This window comes from Neopsephotus bourkii, unplaced genomic scaffold (assembly GCF_033783945.1).
Source record: "Neopsephotus bourkii isolate Nb327-2 ecotype Australia unplaced genomic scaffold, CSIRO-AGI_Nbou_v1 NB_923, whole genome shotgun sequence".
Classification (NCBI taxonomy): domain Eukaryota; kingdom Metazoa; phylum Chordata; class Aves; order Psittaciformes; family Psittacidae; genus Neopsephotus; species Neopsephotus bourkii.
In genome coordinates this window covers 1974141-1996297 of record NW_026901417.1, presented here as the reverse complement: position 1 = coordinate 1996297, position 22157 = coordinate 1974141, and the positions used below count along the sequence as shown (strand labels likewise).

Genomic DNA, 22157 nt, shown 5'->3' with positions numbered 1-22157 from the left:
GTGCCAAGTGAACTTACCGGCTTCTTTCCCACTATGAGTTTTTCAACCTTCTGCACTTGGGATACGTGATCCTCATTTGTCTTCAGTTCCCGTTTGCGGATTCGCTCATAAATCCCAATCAGCATTTCTCGGGGGATATCCTCGCCATCATCCACACCTGCAGAATCACACAATGGTTTGTGTTGGAAAGGACCTTAAGACCATCCAGTTCCAATGCCCTGCCATGGGAAGCCAACACTTTCTGTTATCATCCTGGCTCTGAGTGCTGTAAGACACACTGGTACTGCTCAGCAATGGGCTTCTTGGCAAGGAGAGGGTAAAACCATAAGCAATCTCTGTTTTCTCTGCTAACACTAAAGCCCATGCTGCCCAAGACTGGTGCTGTGCTTTTTCCTGCTGGTTTGTTCTAAAGCCTCCAAGACTTTTGTCAGCTCACATCTCCTATGCAGTCCTTGTGGAAGTTACGTTACTCATCACCGCAGCATTCATTTCTGCCCAAAAGCTTGTTGCCCCCAGTATGCCAAGACACTGATGGAAATCACACAGGTTTGAGGTTTTGTTTCACAACTCTAATCTAAAACTAAGCCATAAAAAGGCTAACTTCCTATGTTTGGGGGGTTTTATTCTTTTTTCCTTTCAAGTTTCCTCTTTGGTACCTAAGCTCAAATAAGTTTAATAACCCTTTAGACACTCAAATCTCCATATGGCCTCCTTCTAGGAGTAACCCAGTGGAAGGAAGCAGAACCATTCTGTTTTGCCTCTGTCATATTACTCAACATTGTTCATTGAATAATTTCCTACACAAGAACCTTATCGGCGTCCAGTAAAATTAATGTAACTGATATTTCCTGTATGATTTCAAAGCCAATTTATTTACTCTGGAAAACAAATCATCAGAATAGCCTAGTTACAGTGTCATTGTTTAGCACTCTGTGATGATCACTGGCATGGCTTGAATGCTTAATCCTGTATTTTAATAGCAGTGGAAGGAGTCCAGTTTCAATAGGTGACTTACAGCTGGATTTCCTGGGGACAGTGAGATGCAGATCTATTTTTTAAACAGGCTTTAAAGCAATAAACTCTTATCTCCCATTCAGAAGCCAAAATAGAATATCATGTCATCCAGTGGAACAACTGCTCACCATGATAAAATACAGTTTCTTTGCAACTAGAGACAAGCAAAACTGCCTCTGTTCTGTTCCACATCAGAAAGTCTTCCACAGACCACCCTGTGCGATCCAGTCATTTGCAGTCACAGGCAAGGCAGCCTGTTACAAAAATGCCTACAACCGTAAGGAATTGCTGGCATTTGGGGTAGGGCTCACAGAGAATGTGCTGTATTCAATACAACAAATATAACTGTAGTATTATGCTAAGAGATGAGTATCAGGCCTTTTTGAATCTCTGAGGACTTTACAGTAAAATCTCAACACTAACTTATATTTTGCTGAGCTAAACCACTTACTATCTTACAGAAATCTAAGGGAATAAAATCACCAACCAGGACTTTCACAGTCTGAAATTCCAGACCCCCACAAGGATTTTGTTTTTACTAGGACTAAAATGCAAGTTCCACATGCACACAGGAATGCAAACTGCCATGCCTCTGAGATGCACCAGGATCTTTATGTATATTAAGCAGCTGGATTCTGTGTTTCTGCCATTCTGCCCACTATTAGTTGTGAGAGAGAATGGCTGTTACACAATACATCAATGCCTGCTGGTGCCTGTTATGCTGCCATGCTGCTACAGCCATGGTCAACAAAAGAACAGGGACTACACTAAATTGTGCTTATTCTGTGCTTAAAAGTGGGGGGTGGGGAGGAGGAGAGGGCTGCAACGACTGAGCAGGCAATTTTCCTGGCCTTTGCACAAACACAGTAATGGGACTACAGTAAAAGCTGCTTTTTCCCTATAGGCACAAACTGTTGTAAAGGAGAAAAAGGGATGGTGACTTCAGCCTCACTTTATTTCTCTAGCATCTGAGTGCTCCTCCGTGATAAAAGGTAAATGCTGTCTGATCCATTCTTCCTTGAGTGCCCAGGAACAAAAGGAGGCACCAGCTCCTTGTGCATGAACTTCCTGCTCAGCTCTACAGGGACTGCTTCCTGTTAGACATGGCTGAGCACTGGTGAGCTGATACTTCATAAAACCTGTTCTTTTTCACCAGAAAGAACCAGGATAGAAAGATCTGAGGCACAGATTTGAAAAAATATCCACAGTTTTTGGCAACCTAATTGCAGTTTGGGTGTGCCATAGAGTGGCAAGCAGCTTCTTGATCAAAAAATATACCAATGAAGAAATCAAGATGAAACCTTACGTGCTATTTATGGTGTACCTTTTAGGGAGGTTTTGAAGTTGGGATTTCCCCTCCAGTGAGAGTTTAAATCTTTAGTTTATTTCCAGAAGTTCCCATCATGACATAGTGATTTCTCTTCCTTAATATATATGTATATATATGGGAATAAAAGGACCTGACTATGCATCCACTCAGAAAGACAAGATAAAAATGACAAAAGACTATATGCTTAATTCTGTTTTCACTATTCCAGAAACAGCTAGAGCCTGTAAAAATGACAGCAGTTTTATGTCAGGTGAAATCAGCATCTAGTGCCTCGTGTTTTTGTTTATCCCAGAAAATACATGGTGTCTCCCCAGTGACGGTTACAGGGAAAAGCTTTCATGACCTTTCTCAGTAGAGCCGACTTACCCCTTAGATTCTTGACAAAATCTTCTAGCTTCATTTTGCGTTCTGGTTTCACATTTGGGCTGTACATATCTGTGTTTAACAGTATGATGGCAAAGGCTAGAATGAAGATGGTATCAGGGTTTCTAAATTGTCTCACAACACCTGGATTGCAGATACAGTATCGCTGGCTGTAAGAAAGCAGAAGTGAAAGCTGTCAGAGCTACTGTTCTGATTCTACCAAATAAACCAACTCCCATATCCCAGAAGCTGAGCAAGCTATTATTTGTGTTTCATACATATGTTTAGCTTATAAGCCACTCCTAGAACGTGGAAGGCTTTGTTCTCTGCTGGCACTGCAGTAGCCAACAGATTCTGAGCTACAATAACTTCAGTATTCCTTTTTTTTTTTTCCAGTAATTCCCATTGACACCAGGTAAGAACAGAGCATTGATTTTAGCTTACTGACGGATGCTGATTTACATCTCATCCTGCCCTTGATCAAGTACACTTGTGTTAGTTTTAATAAGTTAAGGCTCTTTATTCCACTGTTGTTGAAATGCTTAATGAAAGGCTGAGCATATATACTCCAAAATGTAAATGGTGTTGTATTGCACTCATATGAACTACTATATCCAAATACATTGTCAGAGAGATTCAAAGATCTTGGAATATCTTTTCAACTGATGCCAGAAAGAACTTTTAATTGAGAAACCTCACTATGTTAATACAAATGCCAGACTTGAATGGTACCAGCAAATAAAACTTCCCAATTCATACTTAGCAAAACCACCACAATCACCTGCTGGATTTTAAACTATGTAGCTTACAAGAACACTGCAAATCAGTATGGAAATAACTTAGATTTACTTCACTTTCCCAGTTCCCCAGTTCGACACCAGTAGGTTTCTGGTGACTCAGTAATTTATTTCAGCATCATACCTAAAAGCTTCAATGAGCCTTTCGACTTTCTGGGCTTCTCCTTGAACGCGGATATGAGCCTGAAATTTCCTGAGTGCTTCATCCAGTTCCATTGTTGAGAAGTCCATCTCATCCACGACACAGCTAGGAGAGAAACATATTGCCATTATGGCTTTTAATTTCTAGCAACACAGTACCGAAGGTAAGATTTGGAGACCAAAAAACCCTTTCAATTTTTCGCCTCTCATAGAGATTCATGGAGTTGTTTGAAAAATTCAAAATCTCACCAATTGCAATAACTGCAGGTAAGCTGTGAAGGAAGGAGTACAAATAATGGATCAATGTGTACATGTAAGCAGGCCCTTATTATTTTTGTAGCAGAGGAGCTGCTGGAATGACAAATGTCTGACCAATGTGATACACCATTGCCAAGAATAATCACTGGGTTTGTGCTTCCAGGCCAATCAATTATCACAGTGCCTATAATAATAACAGATAGTTTATACTGCTCAAAATATCCTATCTGAAGCAGCCTGCAGCAAACACAGTCGTTTGTACCAAACGGCTCCTGTGTCTAGGAATGTTCTTGCACACAGAGAAAAAAAATCATCTTGTTTGGATACTCTCTTGCTGTAAGTCTCATTTCCCCATCACTTGCCATGTCTTTCAGTTAACATTCTAAGTAATTGCTTCTTGCTCTGAAAATACAGTGCTGACAACAAATAAAATAGGAACGAGTTTAATATAATCAACATGAACTATGTCATTCTAATAGTTGGAGACTACTTTAAAAACAGAAGCTTATGAATTTCCTGTCTTTAAACTTAGCTTTTAGTTTTCAAATAACCAGACATGAATCAGTGCAAGTAACAGCACTGTAAAGCAGAAACCACAGAGAGAAAGCACAATCTAGTTTTTAAAGCCTTTTCATGGATGTATAGCTGTACAATGATAAATTAGAGTAGCCCACATTATTCTTCTACTAACATTGTAACTAACACAGATTAATACCAAAGCAATTTATTCTCTTTGCCTTGACTGGTTTTCCCTCCATGCAGAAGCAGGACACAAACAGGTTTGGCATTTCTCACGCTCATTCCAGTCCACACCTACAAACCTATTATCAGTTCTGCAATAATGCTCACAGCCTTCCCACCTATTATAAGTTCTGTAACAGCTTCAAAAGCTGCTCTCTCCTTCAAAGGTGTAAAGCACATGTGTAGACAAGCTGGAGTCAAAATGAAGAAATGAGAGCAACTGAAGACCTTGCTGGCCAACAACATAATGGGGAGGGGTCTTCATCTTTTACATGAGCTATGGAGACAGCAGATATACCACCCTGGTCAATGTTCTTAACTGGAACTGGGACTTTTCTACAAGTATGTTAGAATAGCAAACAAAACTTTGCTCATGGCTATCTGATGACAAAAACGAGAACAAGTTATTTTAGTCATTATAGCAAATGGAAACATGAAAGTAAGATGAGACACACTTGTTTAGCTTTTGTTAACAATAGTTAACAAAATCAGAATCCCTGATGATAATAAGATCCTGATCATAATGATAAAGAGAATGTGACTATAGTCACTGCAGGAGAACATGAGTACATACATTACTCTGAGTGAACAAGCCTGTGCAGAATGACCACATCTCCCCTAGCACTGTTACACGTCCCAGTCAGGTAAAAGCATGAGCCAGTGAAGCTTTACCATTGCTAGGAGGCAGAGAACTGAAACTTCTTCCTGGACCCATGCGCTGCTTACCACCTCTCTACAAAATCCAAGTAAGAAGAGTGGAATGTACCATTTGCTGGGTCACCAACAACTGCCTTGGTTCTCTCTCGGTAGTCTTGCACAGAACTGTGCACTAAACTGAACTGAAATGATGAAGTCCTGACAGCAGCAGAATGTTGTGCTTTCCGTCCCACTTTTAACAGTGATCCTTATGATGGTTTTATTTTATTCTTTGAGTGAGTGTCCTTTTGTTTTTTAATGCAAAGTCAAGACAGCAGAAGGCCAGGTTCTCAGCTGCATCTCTATTCCATCAAGCACTCCTTGGTAGGCAGAGAGGGAAACCTGGGGCTCACTACAGGACAGCAGTGTGTTGGGGAGAGTGTCTGATGTGTGCAGATGTTGGCCAGGGCACCACCATCAATGCCAGCTATGCAAGCTCCACAGCATACAAACAATGCCTTTACACTTGAGCTGCCACCAGGCAGCAACTACAGTAGGCCCAGAATACAGCTTTTGGTCAAATACTTAGGTTACTCTTTGAATATTTTCTAAACTCCAGTGAAAAGAAGATTTCAAGCAGTTAAAACACCCTAACTTACAGGATCTGGAAAACTGGAACAAAACCCAGAGTTATTATCAGATGGACAAAATCTACCTGCAATCTGTACATGTGGTATTTAAACTGAAACACTATTCTGTTGTCTTGTTTTAAGAAAAAAATACCTTGTTCCTCTTCAGCTTCAGAACACTATCAAGAGAACAGCACTGCCTACAGGATGCTCCTTGCTCCAAAGCATAGGTGAACAGCTTACAGGAGAACAGGTTATTTCAATGAAAGTACTGCTGTGGGGTTGTAGGTAGGTGATTATGACCTTACTTTTAACAATTCACCTCACCATAGATACAGCATCTGCCTCAGCAGAGATACCCTTCTACTTACTCAGATTCTGCCAGTCTGTTTGAGACAGAGGGCAAACGATTTGTTCAAGTTCACAACACCACATCTGTTTATAAGTCATCTCGTCTTGGACCCGCTCTGTTTTCTTTTAAAAAACTAGGAGACACCCACTCTTTGGAAAGCCTTCATCCCAGTCTGACTCATCATTGCAAAATCCAGACCACCATTACAAGCAGCTAATACTGACTCATGCTGAGTAGGGATTGCATCAAAGTCAAGCTATACTTCGTCACTCTGTATTGTAGGGCCAGCTGTGTGCTTGTGGTGCATAGGCTCTTCTGCTGCTTTATGCTGGTTATTGTGCTATAAGAAGGCAGCCTTCAATAAGGCACAAGAAAGAAAGAGAAGACCTTGGAACTAGATGATCTTAAGGTCCTTTCCAACCCTAACTATTCTATGATTCTATGATATATACACATGCCATTAGCTGTACTAATGCAGCATTCAAGCTTGAATCTGAGATAAGTCCTGACAGCACAACAGATCAGGATGACTGTAGAGAATGTGACCAACATCTTTGCAGTTAAAAGCCAGTAAGAGCAGTCTGTAAGAACTATGCAAAGAAAGTACAAGGTGTTGGCAAGACACTTTGTATCATGATGCCACAACCTTAATATTTTGAGGATTTATCAATATTATGCATCAACACTGAGTCCTCAAGAGTGTGTCGACAGACCCATGTAAATTTCAGTGAAGGTTTTATTATATGCTGGTTAAAACCCGTGGTCGAAATTTTTCCTGGTCTTCCTCAATGGGCAAGATGCGGGTATTGTGTGTCCATTCTCAGCAGTTTTGTTAAACATCTAACTACATGTTTACATAATTCCTTGAACAAAACTGGACCACAATGAATTTACAGGTCAGTATATCAAATAAAAAAACCCAAAGGCCCTAAAAGAATGCATGTTTTAAATGGACACCCTCTTAAAATGAAGCTTCTTTTTTGTCTACTCTATACAAGGTTTATTTATGGAATTTATGACCAAGCTACTAAAAGTCTAATTTTGTGCTTTGAATTTATTTGTTTTTTAAGCCAGTTTTTGTTTATCTAATCCTTTGGAAAAGAACACTTTGTATAGATCTTGTCAGCATCTGCCCATGCAGTCTGAAATCCCTGTTTATCTAACAGCTGAGCCATGTGGCTGTAGCAATGATTTTCATGTTCTGTTACTGATGAAGCCTTATGTTACATATTATATTGTTTCATTCAGTAAATTACTAGAGTGCCTGAGGAAGGAAAGAGACTTTGAAATAATATAGTCTAAGGCCAATGAAATTAAAACATAAATTCAGAGTAAATGTACATGACTACAGGGAATATAAATCCTTGCAAGTATCTTGTTAGATCAATACCAAAACAGTAACTTAGGGGAAAACAAAGACACAAATATTTGCTCATGTGCATGTTTTTTTCTTAACCCTTGAAGTCTGGTTTCCCCCTCCTTCAGAACAAGATCCAGACATAAGCACAAAGCATTCAGAGACCATCAGTATGTCTGGCTTGGGGAAACTCCCATCACAAGAGGCTGTGCTCTTCCCCACACACAGTACTCACTCCAGCACATCCCGGTTGAACTGCTTCTGTCGATTTCCCAGGAATTCTCCGATCATCTGTCTGCTGAGGCCTTTCCTCTGCAGCAGGAAGTGGGCAACCCCAACTGGCGTGTCTGGCACAAAACCCCGCTCAATCAGGTATTGGACTCCTTTCTCAGGTTTTCTGAGGAGAAACAACAATGCAGAACTATTAATTTTCTTCCACTGGACATGCAGGCATTTGATTAAAACTTTACAGCAATTTTGCCAATCACTTCTGACTAATACAGAATCACTTAGATTGGAAAAGACCTTTAAGACCATTGAGTCCAACCATAGATGCCTCTGACCTTGGACTGGATCTTCCAGAGACTAGCAACAGGTTAGTTGAGAGCAAGTGAAGCCATTCACAGAAGACAACTCCCATAAGTTGCTTTCTGCATGTGAGGACTATTTCGGGTGACTGGGCTCACCAGACAAGACTACGGGCTACTGCAGTTTCAGGACAACTCCAACCATGCTCTAGAACACACCGTTCACCTCTGAAACACATCTTTGCATGTTACTACACATTCCTCTGCTCCACAGCCCTTCCAAAGGGAAGCTTTATACACAAGCAGCTTCAGGCATGAAAGTCAAACCACCTGTCAATGCAAAAGACAAAGCCCAACATCAGTTCCTACAAGCTCCTGTTGCTGGGAGAGTTGAAACTTCCAGAAACAGAACTAAAAAGCTGGTGCTGAGGAACAGTAAGTGAAGAACACCCCTGAGCTCGACCCTGCTGCCAACAGTTAAACTTATTGAACAAAACCTGAAGAAGTGTAACTTACAAGCTGTGAGCACAAAAACTAAGGGAAAAAAAAGAGAAAGTCAGTCAAGCAATAAAAAGCAATTAAAAATAGTGGATCTCCCATCTCATTTAGATTTTATTGTCCTTTAACACACCCATTGCCCCAGATTTCTCTCCCTCAGTCAAGCACTTTCAGAGTTTCTGCAGTGTTTTATACCCCTTTGTACCTCACCCCAGATTTAGCTGTCTCCATTTAGCTCTCAAAATAAAGCAAGCTGAAGCTTCTTATTTTAACATATTAAGAACTGTGTGCTGCAGAGGATGGCTGGGGATGCAATTGGTTTTTAACAAAAAAACCTATGGTTTATAAAGGCAAATGCTGCTTATATTTCAAAGTGATGTGAAATTCCTCTTCCAGGACATACTGTGCACTGCCTCTTTCAGCAGTGTGACACAACAGCCGTAACTTCTTTTAAAGATATTAAGGGGATATTTTTGCAGAACCAGTAATTCCATCATCATCTTTATTTTGTAAGGAATGATAATATAATGTGCACTTGTACGAGTGAATCCTCTGCAGCACGCTGGATGTCCTGAAAGATATTTCCTTTAAGGCAAGCAAAATCAATTTCAAAGGACAAGGTGACCGTACTATTTTTATGCAAGGTTGATCATACAACCATAAACCTTCTTCTGGGTTTTTAATTGCAAACAACATCACTGAACACATAACCTTTCAGTTCTCCTACCTTTCTACATGACATTATTATACACTTAATACCCTATTAAGAGTTAGATGGATCAGAGGAATATATATGATTGAATCAAAATCTCAGTTTTTTGCATGAGGCTTTCCGGCTTTTTTCATCTGAAGGAAGATTACACATATAGTCATCTTCTAAACACAGTCTTATGAAATGAATCTCCTTCAGGCTCAAAGAGCACCCTTTTTCTTGTACATAACATGATTGCCACCTTTGCTCTGAGTTGTATTCACAATTCTTGATCTTTCTGAATTTCAATTCACAGCATCCAGCAAAGCCAGGAACATTTTTTTTTCCACCCTGCTTTGCTAGTGAGCTACATTGTCCATAAAATTCAGCATGATACCAGCTAGGAGGGTTACTCTCCTGCAACTGTCAAACACAAACCAAAGGACATTATCAAAAAGCACAACTGGATCCAGAGATCGCCTTTACTTAAGAGACACAAAATGCTGGATTGCTGCTTACTGTACTAAAGCACAACTTGGATTCTTACCACCTTATAAGCTTGAACACTTAAAATCATCACACAGGTGATATGTGGTTTATTTTGCATCAGTTCCTATGCAGTTGTGTAATTTTACATAAGCCTTATGCTTTTTCACATAAGAAGCTCTGCTTCGGGCTCAGCAATATGAAATCACTTTACTCAGTTACACTACAAACCAGGCTAGGTAGGTCTCCAAAACAGACTTAAAAATCCATTCAGCAATACATGGAAACCAAGAGCACTTTTCCCATTGATATTTTATTCATTCTGAAGAGCAGCATCAGGAAATCAGGTCTAGGATTACTTAAAAGCAGAATAATATGTTACAGAAGTTGTAACATTGATGCAGTGTAAACTCTGAACAATAACAAGAAATAACAAGCAATAACAAGAAAATAGTACCTGAAACCTCTGAACTGTAAGAACGAAACCTCTGAACTGTAAGAACGAAACCTACTCTTTCCCTATTTGCTAAATCACACTATAGCAGCAGTGACATAAAATTCAGAGTGAATAAAATATCAGTGGGAAAACAAACAGTGAAAGAAATTTTATTTCTTCTCCTTCATGGCCCTACCCACTGAATTTGCCAACTAGAAATCAATGCAATTGTGTCATATTAGTTTGAAATCTGCACCCAGCGAAGGTGGTACTGAGCTACTGCTGAAAATCAAGAGCTCAAGACCAAAAGGGCTTCTCTGGAGAGTTTTTACTACCTGTTAAGACAAGAACTGTAACTTTCCACAGTGCTACTTTGAAAGTTCTGAGAGTCATTACTACAACAGGGCTAACGGATCTCTTAGGGCATGCATTAGCAGGGCAATTGTTCATAATGATAGAAGCTGTAGCTTCAGGTGGTCTCTTGGTACCTCACCACAGTACACAGCAGCGTACTCTAGAGGATAGCGTGATGGACAGGCAGCCGATACCATCCCGTAGCTGTTTGGGTACCACTCGTGGAGCAAGGCAGCCCACAGTGATTTCAGTTATGAATGCTATGTGGCTCACAGGAGAACTCGGAAGGTTAAGGGTCATATGGGAATGTGCACAAATAAAGTTCTCAATCAAATAAGTTTCTGTGGCTAAATGTGGGTATTAAATCACAGAGGAAGATGAATTTTCTTATCCAGTGGATATGTCCCTACCTTTCCATTCAGCTCATGCATGCAGAGTTTGGTTTCTGTTCTGGAAGTCTGCATTGCCAACAGAATTTCTATGTATTTCAGTTGCTGGTGATCTGAAACCTTGAATTCATTCAATGCTCTTGACCAAGAAATTGAATTAAATATGGACTATATTTTATCAAACAGCTTATTTGAAGAACAATCTCCTGCAAGCTAGGGAGGTTAGGGGATTTACTGCTGTTGTAGGCTCCCTCCCACTCCACCTCAGGTGTGACTTAATCTTATTCAACGGAAAATGTACTTAACAGTGTTCTGAAGTGCTGTACTTACAGTGAAATTCTACTTTAAAAGTGAAGCTAACAATAGGTTAAGAGAAAAATGTAGCCGGGGTGCCTTCCTCTCTCGGTTGAAATGCATACAATGTTTTTCCTCTTTTCAAATTCAAAGAAATGGAAGAACTAAACAGGTTCATGGAAATTTAAGCCATCCCCATCACCACAAATTTCAAATATTATTTAAGTGTGAAGGAATTGCCTCTTAAATTCACCAGGAGGGCATGCAGGTTGCGGTGTTGAGTAGCAGCCAACCACCAGGAACCTATTTGCTCCTTCCCAATGGAAGGCAAGAAATACCAGAACCTGGCACAATGCTGGGAGGGCCAGTTTTAAAAGGCAACAAGAGCAAACAGAGATTCTCCTGCAGGCAAAACCTGCTGTTTAAGAGTGGACAACCTTTCTTTTACACCAAACCCTAGTTTTCCTACTGTGTTTGTGGATGCAGAAGGGAGTGGGCTATAAAAGGGTCATGGGTGTAACATGAGAGAGGACATCCGACATCAATTATCCCCGTTTCTGCCTACTCAGAGTTCAGCGTGGACTATTCTGCACTTAACGCTGAGAGTCTTTTGTGATTAGGAGAATTCCCAGTGATGGTCTGTTAATTACAGCTCCCAGTACCAGGGAGGATGAGCGGTCTATAAATAACAGCTGTGGAAGCTGCATAAGCACAGCATTCATTTTCAGATTTGAATACATTAACTAATACCAAAATGCACTTTCTAAAGTCAGCACCTTACACAGCTGATGATACGTGTATTTAAAGAACTTTTGATGTTTACAAGCCTAAAAATGTCTTCTATCTTAAAAAAATACCCAACCAAGGCAAATCAAAAGGAATGTACTGAACGGAAGGAAAACAATCAACTAACACAAGACAATGTGCAACACCATATTTACATAAGATTTTCAGATGTTGTATGAAGGGTAAAGGAATTTGCCAGAAACTGATTAGTAACAAGACGTTTAAGATGGTTTAAAGTGACTTTGGGGGGAAAACATTAATGGAGAAAGTAACACAAACTTCAAAATAACAGCTCAAACCAGTAGATTTTACAAAGCACACTGCTTAGAGAGCGCTGCTGATACCCAGCAAAAACACTGTCTTGGTGTGCTGCTGAGGTCAGGTTGGATCCTCCAGCACTCTTTGGAAACAGACATCTTTAAGAGGAAGTGATTTCCCAGAATGGTGACTCATAATCACACGTGGACAACAAGGAAAAAAAAAAGCAAAGAGCAAAATAATCCCAACCCCACCACTCCTAAACCCCCATTCCTTCTACAGCTATAACAAGAGTACACCCTTGCACATCCTTGCTGTCTCCTGTGGTCAGTAGAATGCCTTTCCCTCCCAGGCACAGCATGAATGAAAAGGAAAGGGCCGATTTACTCAGCAAGTCCTACATGCAGTGCCGATAGCATAAATTCAGTGGAAATTCACACAACTTGCTGACACTTGTGTAGATCTCATGAGAGTGGTGGTTTGTTGGGGGATTATAGCTTGGGAAACTGGGGAGAGCTTGGGCTGGTTTTTGTTTAACAGCTTTGCAGGTTGAATCTGGTAAAGTCACCAAGAAGTCTGTATGTTAGGGCATGTTGCTAATGTCAGTGGTGTAGGAGGCTCTCCTAAGAATGACCTGTCTTACGGGATATGAAAGAGGAGCAATAAATAGGGTAACAATATCAAAGTTGGTACATTCCTGAGATAAATATGCTTATCCAAGTCAAGAATACATAGAAAGCAGAAGAAAAAGAAAAGGATTATTTTCACATACATGTTTAGAAAAAGCATGGGAAAAGCATTTGTTCTATTGTCACGAGCAAATTAGTAAAGAGAGCATCTAATTCTGAATGTGTCATGGTTTGTTTCAACTTTCACCTGTTTGAAGGAAACATTGACAGACAACTTTAGGATGATACCTGTTATTACAGTCATTTACACCACGTAAGAGTATCATCAGCTTGCAAAGATAGCTGCCAACTAGCTACCAGCTAGATAGGTACCAGCTAGCTGCTGCAGAAACTCTAGATTGCCAATGACAACAAACAGCCCTAAAGCTCCGTGGATTACTAAATACAGACTGTCAAAATCACATAATTTCAGTCCCTAGTTTGACTCTGCTTGAATTCTGTTCAGAGAGGTGCTCAAGACCTGCCAATGTTTGAGAAAGCAGGAAAAGCCATGGTCAGAAACAGCTCCTCCTTTGTAGAGGGGAAGGACAGCAGCATCTGCTGACTGACATCGTAAGCCAGTTTGGTCACTGTGCTCACACCACCCAACAGGTAGTGCAGGATCAGGGACAGACACACAGATGCTGTTCAAGCCGTGACAGGAAACATGGTTAGAAATATACCACCTTATCCTGTTGTTGGACATAAAAGTGACACCAGATCCTACAGGTTAGTGGTACTTGGGGAACAAAATGTTATCTTTAAAAATTATAGGAAATGTTATTTTTGCAAAAAACTTGCAATGAGTTAGAAAAGTGAATTTGGTAGAAGCTTTTAGTCAGACTCTGGAAGGTAAGAAAGAGATGAGCACAAGGGTAGCATTTACTGTTATCTACCAGACCTACTGGTACAGCCAGTCTTACTGCAAAACAAGCCCAATAAAGCCAAGTGCTGCAGATAGATGAATGCTACCACGGCGGTGCCAGCACCAGCATCAGCCTCTTCCAAAACAGCCACAGGGCTGAGAGGCCTGCCTGGCAAACTAAACTAGGAGAAAAATGGGGTTTGTGCTTTGTATGTTGGGTTTTTTGGGGTGTGGTAGCTTGTTTTGGTTTGGGGTTTGGGGTTTTTTAGTGGTTTGTTTTAATCCAGTCCAGCTCCTCCTGCAGCTGCACAACCAGTTGCAGTAACCAAGCCGCAGTGCGGATAAAGTGCTCATGTCCACGCTGGCCCACAGGAGCAGAGAATGACAAGCACCACCTCAATTTAGAGTCAACAAAACCACAGTGCAAAGGTGTATAAAACCTTCCCTACTTCTGACCTATTAGAGTTTACAGGCATCCAAAACCACATGAAATCCTTGTATTTCCCTTTAAATGCTCAGACAATAACAGCTGTGAAATGGAAGCATTAATAAACAAATGAGGAAGGGAAGCAGCTTGCCCAAGTCTAGTTTCCAATACCGAGCAATGCCGAAAGGACCATTTAAGGTAAACTAGGGATTCACTCACACAATGTCAAACAACCACACATGTACTGTTCTTACAGCCTTACCTGAGGCTTCTTATCCCCCCTTGTCTGAGAAAGTGGGATAGGACTCACCCAATGGAAGATGAGGAGCTTGCTGAAAGAAATTGGGAACTTCAGTATTGCTAAAGGCACACATGTGCTTTGTGGTTCCTTGTCCATGTTCAGGCACACGCAGGCACACTACACTGAAAAGACCATAAGCTAGAACCAAGCAAACCAGAACTACAAACATTTCTTAGTGGTTGTCAACACCACAGACAGAAACTGCACAAACGTGCTGCTGCCAAAGAAACATTTTCATCTGGGGGGTGGAGCATTTAATGCAGCTATGATGCCAGCTTTCTGCTAAAAAAGAACCATCCTCCTTGCCTTTGATACCAGAGATCCCATTTTGAAACATCTACCGTCTTCACGAACCAAAGCAGTAGTTCAACGTTAAAATCCAGGGCTGGCTTTTTTAGTAGCAAGAATCGAAGACTTTTCTTAGAATCATTTCAGAAGTTAAATATTTTTAAATAGCCAAGTTGGCAATAACAAGCTAGTTGAACATTCTCCTTCGTCTGGCAGACAGCTACATTTTATTTCTGTGCTTGCACTTCTTCCTTCACTTTGCTGAATATCCTACTGCTGCCACAATGAAGCCAAGAGAATTGTTACGTCTATTTTAAACCTTCTGGGAAAGAAGAAAAACTCAATATCCTTAAAATACTACCAAAACTACTGCCAAAACAGCTTGTGAGAGCTCACTCAACTATGCAGCAAGGCAAGGGGGCTGAAAGGAAGATTAAAGAAACAGACTGGGAATCGTGAGCTGCATCTTTCTTGTGTTACACAACTGTTTAATGAAGAAGAGCTAGGTGTAAATTGCATCTTCTGGTAATTAAAAGGAAAAGTTCCTGTGCCAGGAAAATAAGCCAAGAAAAAGTACATTTCACACAGCTCCCTCATCTCACAGAAACAGGGAGATAGTTGCTCACAGTATTTGGGTAGGATCCCTGCATTTTTCCCCTCAGCAGGATGACTTCTCACTACATAATGATATGTTAACCTTCTCAGATTCATCCAAAATCAAAAGCTACCAGCACAGCTGTGAAGGTCACTGCTTTCTTGCTATTACACCAAGTTACCTGAAGCAACCTCCATCCACTGAAAGTTAATTTACACTCATGTCATTAACAGCAAATGTAACCAGGAAATGATCTCAGTGCCCAGTTCTGTTTGGTGGGGGTGCAAAAGAAAGGAAACTGTGGACGCCTGTTTCATAGAACTGGGTAACTGACCTCAGCAGTTCTATCATTAGATCAATCTGTTTCTCCATATCATCATTTCCTAGTAAAGGAAATCACACATTAAACCATTATCACTGCTACTGAATGTTCAAGCTTGTCTGAAAACTACAGCCTGAACCAGAGTTGCTTACAAATCAATAAAAGGTGTCTTAACAGGCAGCTAAAGGGTCCAAGCAAAAAGCCTGGGTTATTCTAACAAAGGAGGATAAGCTATATATTAAAGAGTTTAAAGCTATTTCAGAAATGGGAGTTTTCTATATAAGAAGCACAGCCTCAAGGAACAAAGCACTTAACACAGTGCAGAGAATCATAAGGCACACCCCGAGCAGTTGCAATGCAGTAGCTGGACATGTCCTTGCTAGTACAAACACTCCTGACTCATCATGCTATAGCAGATTTAGTAGCTCCTCGTTATTCCCTCTCTTGGCAGTGGACAGCCTCATTTTTTTCCCTGCTTGTAAGAAAGGAGGAAATATTTTAGTTAAATAAATGGACCAAACTGCTCCATGAGGATTTTCTCACCTCCTCTGACCCCACTGCATCTCTGCATTTCTCACAGAGTAGGGAAAAGGATTTGTAGTTGCCAGCAGAGCAAAATATACTCCACTTTGAGACAAGATACATGAAAAACCTGCTGGCTCTCTCAGAACTACTTGCCAGGGCTGAGTTCTGCTTTCATGTTTATGCAACTATAGTCAGGAATGAGACATGAAGATGACTATGTCCTTGAAACTGAGGAACAGTCCCTGTCTTAACTTCTTCTAGTGTCCCTGCCCTAAAGTCTCTTTCCACACCCTGAACCCAGTTACACATAACAGAAGTACTTCAGCTTCAGTTTCTACAACTCAGCTGACTATGAGTGGGAAATACCAACAACCACGTTTGCTTTAAAATGGATACATTTTAGACAGTTTAAAGAGCTCCAGATTTTCCATTTTCAGATCCACCTAGAACCATTCAGTAGATAGATGCGAATAGTTAAACAAGAGGAAAGAGCTGGTGGACCCTTCTCTTTTCCCGAATTCTTCTTCCAAGGGTTCCTAAGTCTCTGTTCAGACTGACCTCTGCCTGCAGAGGCATCTGGGCATCTTTCACCCACAAAATTTGGTCACTTGAATTTGGGGGGAGCGTGGGGAGGAGTTAAAATTCTGGCAGCCAGAGTCCTATCAGATGCTGCTCTGGGAGCTGCTCCCCAGTCAGATTCCTCCATTCCCAAGCTTGTTTTCTAACAACTGACTGTACCCTGAGCACGCACCCAGGCATTGTTAGAGCAAACCATCTCCCCATTCCTGGCACGGAGCAGCAGGAGGGAGACGTGTGCCCAGAATCTTTAAGACCAGGCGGAGCTGGCGGCAGAGGATGAGGTAATGGCTCCTTCCCGATTCCAGGGCCGCTTGCACACAGTTACTGCTGCTCTCAGGGCAGCCTTTCAAACACCAGATTTGCTTCCAACATTTGCTAAAGGTTACACTCCTTTTTAATGGCAGTAAAGGGAATCCTTGTGCTCATACTTGAAACCGGCGCTTAAATATACTATTGGTCGAATCCAGTTCCACATTTCATCTGGTTTTACGGGCAAGACATAATGTATGCTAATCAAAGCATCCATTTTGGAAAAAAAAAAAAAAAAAGGAGGAAAAATGGGTCCGCAGGGAAAAAAGATAAAACAGGCACAGAACAAAGCAAAACACAGAGAGTAGATTTTTTTTTCCTTTGGGTGTTCTCACTGAGGACTAAATGTTTTTAGAAATAATGAGAGTCATACTAAGAACATTCTTCTCTTCTTACTAACTCCTCGGCATGTTAGAGAACAAGCTACATGGAGTGCTTTGATTTTCATTTTTGTTGGAACCGTGTGTGGCTGAATAATCTGCAGTCCAGATGTTGTAACAACAGCAAAGTCCCTCTTAGTGTACACATGAGGATGGCAAATTGCTGTTATGAAATCCTGAATGAGCCTATCGTCTCCCCTTTCCTCTTTCTCCTGAACCATTCAAAAAAATCACAGAACGTATAGGATTGGCAAAGATACTAGAGATCAGCTCACAAAATGAAAGCATTTGTTCAAAGGTAGAGAGAAAGCCAACTTAGTTTAATTTACACCTTCTCTCTCCTACTCAATCTGCACTTACAAAGTCTAAAATCATTAGAAGTGTTTCCAACAAGCTTTCAACTTAGAATTGTAAGGGGGACAGTCTAAAAGCACATGTTCTCAGGCGAGATATTAGAATGCTGAAGGGATGGCATGAAACCTGGGAAGAGCAATATAGAAAGTATGTTCAGCCTCTTACATGGAATTCTTTAGGCTTGTGATTGGTGTGAATGAAGGAACATCAGATTACTGCAGTTATTACAATACTTAAATATGGCTACTTGCAAAACTGCTTAAAATATTAATAGCATCTGGCAGCTTCTGAGGGCTTCAAATAGAGGAAAAGTTTCAGAATGTAACAGTGCGTAGGATTCCAAATTAGCTTCAATCTCTACCTACATGTAAATGATGGGAACTGTATACCTCTGTTGAACAGTTAGAACTGCTTCCATGGGAAATGAAAAATGTGCCTTCTTGCAAACATTGTCATTGTGTAGCTCACATCTCCAACCACAATTTCTTCAGGAGTTGTAATTTGCAATTTTGTGTTTGTAAAATTTCACCAGCACTCAGCAAATTCCTCCTGTATCTGCTTAGTAAAATAAAGAAATACTTACATTAACATTCCAAGGCATCTAGACATGCTTTTAAAAGTCTGCTCCTGGAATTAGTATCCAATTCATATCAACAGTGATGTTTAAATTTTGAGTAACATCATCCCCATCATGTAACGAATGAAGCTGGTAGGGCTTTGAGGGCTCACAGGTCAAAAGAGCACTACATGATGCAGATACGCATGCATTTTTAGCTCTGAATCCTTTGAGAGAACTTGGGAGTAGTGAGAACCTTGGGAATAGCCCGTTATAAAGGAAGCTACAGAAAACTCCTCAAAACAATACACTGTGAAGGACTGAGAACACACAGAGAACAGTTCCCCACTTGTCACTACCCTTTCCAGAAAGCAAGAGGGGACAAAAATGGGGTGTGTTTGTATGTGAAAGACATCTGCGAAAACTTATTGTGGAAATGCTTATAGCCTAGCCTCTGTTCTAGCAATGTAAAGTGGTGTTATCCAATATGTATGTGTAAGGTTAGGTCGTTCCTTCAACAAAACACTACACAAAAAGAGCCCTCAACAGAATTGTGCTCCAGCACAAAAAGCAGAGCAGCATAGTGGGAACAGCCACAAGCTGGGCTTCACAGTCTCTCTTCACCAGCAGTGTCAGACCTTGGCACCGCCAGCAGGAAGACTGGCTCACATGGCAAGAAATGCCAATGCCATAGAACACTTCCAGAGGAGAGTTTTGACAGTCAGTGCCTTCCAATAACCAATATCCCAATGGAGATACTAAATATGATTCTAGTCTCTGCCAGAATAACAAATGAATCTGAGAAACACAAACTTTTGCTCCCGTATTTTGTAACACCAGCCACAGTCACATCACATTTTCAAACTACCCTGATGTTGTCCAAGTTCTGTTGAAAATATGTTATCAGTGCAGGAAGCGTTTGTACCCCCTGCCCAAGAGAATGCTGAAGAATGACTCGTTATACTCTACTCTTCATGGCTCAGCTGGGTGTGCTGGAGACTTTGAGGAGGTAGTAACTGAGGGCAGTACCTGGTACTTGTCAAGGAACCAGAGTTACCACCACTGTCACAGTGGCACAAGAGAAGGGAATGAGGCAATATATTTCTGCCTACAGACACACGGCTCTGTACAGTATCATGGTTTACAACTACTGACTGCAAAGCTGACCCAAGGGCAGGACGTGTTTCCTCAGGCTGCTAAGGTTAAACCATTCAGTCCTATTTAATCTATTAGAACCATCAGTGCACTGGCAGCAGAATGGAACCTGAAAATCCTACCAGATTGGGCTGCAATAACTGGTAAACCTGGTATTTCCAGCCTGCAGTCAAAACAAACATGAGAATAAAATCACAGCCCTTTTCACTTGGGTTTTTTGATTCCCTTTTTTTATTAAGTAGCAGTCAAAAGGCCTCTTGAAACCTTGTTTATAAGCAAACCAGTCTCAAAGGCTGGATTTGCATTGGCAGGGTTTGGAGCCTGCAAAATAAACCTTTCTAGGTAGTGTTTTCCTTCTGCCTATGAGGGAGGAATGGTTTCCAGTGTATTCCCTCCTGGACTAAAGCCCTTTCAAGCTACACTGAAGAAAATGTCTAATTCAACACAGCTGGGCTCCAACGCTTCCGCGGCAGCCTGGCGCTGTGGCACCTGCAATCCTTCCTTTAGGAAAGCAATGAATGGTGATACACAGTCTGACAGACTATTGACAGGGTGAAATCACTACTGCCATTCAAAACCAGGAGCATGCACAGAACCTGTTCCTTAGTTGCAATTTCTTTGGCAGAAATTGTCCCATTTGGGTGATACTTTATGTTCTGGTATAAGGATACCACAAACCATCTTTTAAAAGTATATTCTTCTAATTAATGCTGAGATTCCTACCGAGTGCTAAGTTACAGTTTGAAACAAAGTCCATGATCAAATGATAGAGCTCCTAGGAAAATGATTTTCAACTCCTATTTCTTTTTCTACTGTCCTGTGTTTCCCATCCTCCAAGGATCTTTGTGATACTAATGTTTTGCATGTAACAGTGATTAAATAAACTAGACCCCCAGCTGTGCTCCAGCTTTACTCCACCCATAACTGGCTATTCTAACAAAGGGTCTTTGGTAAGAAAACTCCACTTTGGATTCTGAAAATCGCTGCTGTAATAGGAAAGCCAGAAAAATTATAAAGCATCTGTTGAAATTTCAATTGTGAGGATAGTGACATGCTTCTAAAAGCTTCATTCTTTCAACACTCCTAGTGAAAAAAGCAGAAGTATTTACTACAATTCATGCACTTCTTTCTGGCTCTAAATTCTTTGTATTTCAGCCCAGCTTTATGTACCAAAACAAATGAGATGATTATTTGTCAATTAAGGTTTGGGATCTTGCTTTGCAAGGAAGATTTCAAAGACACAATGACATTAACATGAGTATGCTGTAAAAGACATCCTTAAAATTTTCTCTGGTAGATGCAGACATCGAGGAGATAACTTGCCTTCTCCTAACAGGCAATTCCAAAGCTGCTTCTTCCAGCTCTGTGCAGGGTGCTTCCACATGGGTGGAGCACTCATCCTCTTGGGAGCTCGATGCCATGACTTGTACTGCTCCCTCATTTTATCATCATAAACGTGTCATGGAAGATCACACGGGCAAAAAACATCAAAATGATTCTGCTGCATTGACTTGAATGCTGGAGAGTAGACTGAAAAAACGTATCCCATCAGATTGTGGGTGTACATCTGGTTACATGGTAGGAAGCACAAACAAGAGACAGAAGCTGGGAAGATGGGACTGGTTAGCAGAAGTACCTAACCAGGCTGGGCAATCCTACTCCATTGTTGTTCTGCCAGGGGAAGAGCAGCCTCTGCCAAGGAGAGTGACATCCAGGATCCAGCTTTCAATTCAAATAACATTTGGACACACAAGATGCTGTGACATACGTCATGTGCTGATAACAGTGAGCATAATGCTCAGAAGTTAACTGTAATCAATGCACCTGCACAGCACATACCTGACAGGAAAAGGGATTCTTCATCTTGAAGCAATCATCAGTTCCAAATCCTGGCAAGTGCTCAACACAATCTCTATCCCTTCAGTGATCTCACAAAATGCAATTTGCAATCCTACCTGGTGCACTCTTTAAGAGTCTCCTGAGCTTTTAAAAGAATAAAGCTTTTGGAAGTTTCCCAGATCCCTTCTAGTAAGAGTTTACAGATTCATGCACCATCTCATTCTGTGATGGTTCAATACCATCACAGAATAGAAATAGGAGAAAGAAGGCTATTAATGAAAATGCCACAATCTGCCAACTTGAACAGCCATAATCAAAACAGAAATCCATGGGATACTCATGGGCTGTCTGAGCTATCAGTGGAATCAGAGTGACTCAGCAGAAGGTAATGAGACTCTTCAGTTCTGTATTGATAGTGGAGATATAATGCAGTGGGGGAATGAGATAGTCACATACAGCAAAAGATCATGCACAGAGATGCCTGAGGTTCTGCATATCCCTGTCTCTTCCAATTCACTGCTAAGAAACTGCAAGTTGTCTGACAATCAGTCAATATATAGAAAAGGTTTACCTCTGTTCCAGTCCATGCAGCAAAATCATTTAGATGTGTTTCAAGTAACAGTCCCTACTCTTCTCTGTTCCTGATGTTTATTTTTC

The 22157-nt window shown here is 40.9% G+C and overlaps 2 protein-coding genes across 11 annotated transcripts in view; one reads left to right on the top strand and one right to left on the bottom strand.

Moving 5' to 3' along the window:
• HDAC11 (histone deacetylase 11) overlaps positions 1 to 22157 on the top strand; it is a 656323-nt gene that overhangs the window by 153744 nt on the left and 480422 nt on the right. The window lies entirely within an intron of this gene.
• The window catches only part of IQSEC1 (IQ motif and Sec7 domain ArfGEF 1), a 335931-nt gene that overhangs the window by 22149 nt on the left and 291625 nt on the right, over positions 1 to 22157 (bottom strand). For all 10 annotated transcript variants that reach the window (XM_061357822.1, XM_061357815.1, XM_061357814.1 and 7 more), the window contains 4 exons: positions 7854 to 8015; positions 3629 to 3751; positions 2711 to 2877; positions 18 to 157 (listed from right to left, as the gene is read on the bottom strand). In XM_061357822.1, the coding sequence (XP_061213806.1) occupies positions 18 to 157; positions 2711 to 2877; positions 3629 to 3751; positions 7854 to 8015 (592 nt within the window). The remainder of the gene's footprint in view (positions 1 to 17; positions 158 to 2710; positions 2878 to 3628; positions 3752 to 7853; positions 8016 to 22157) is intronic.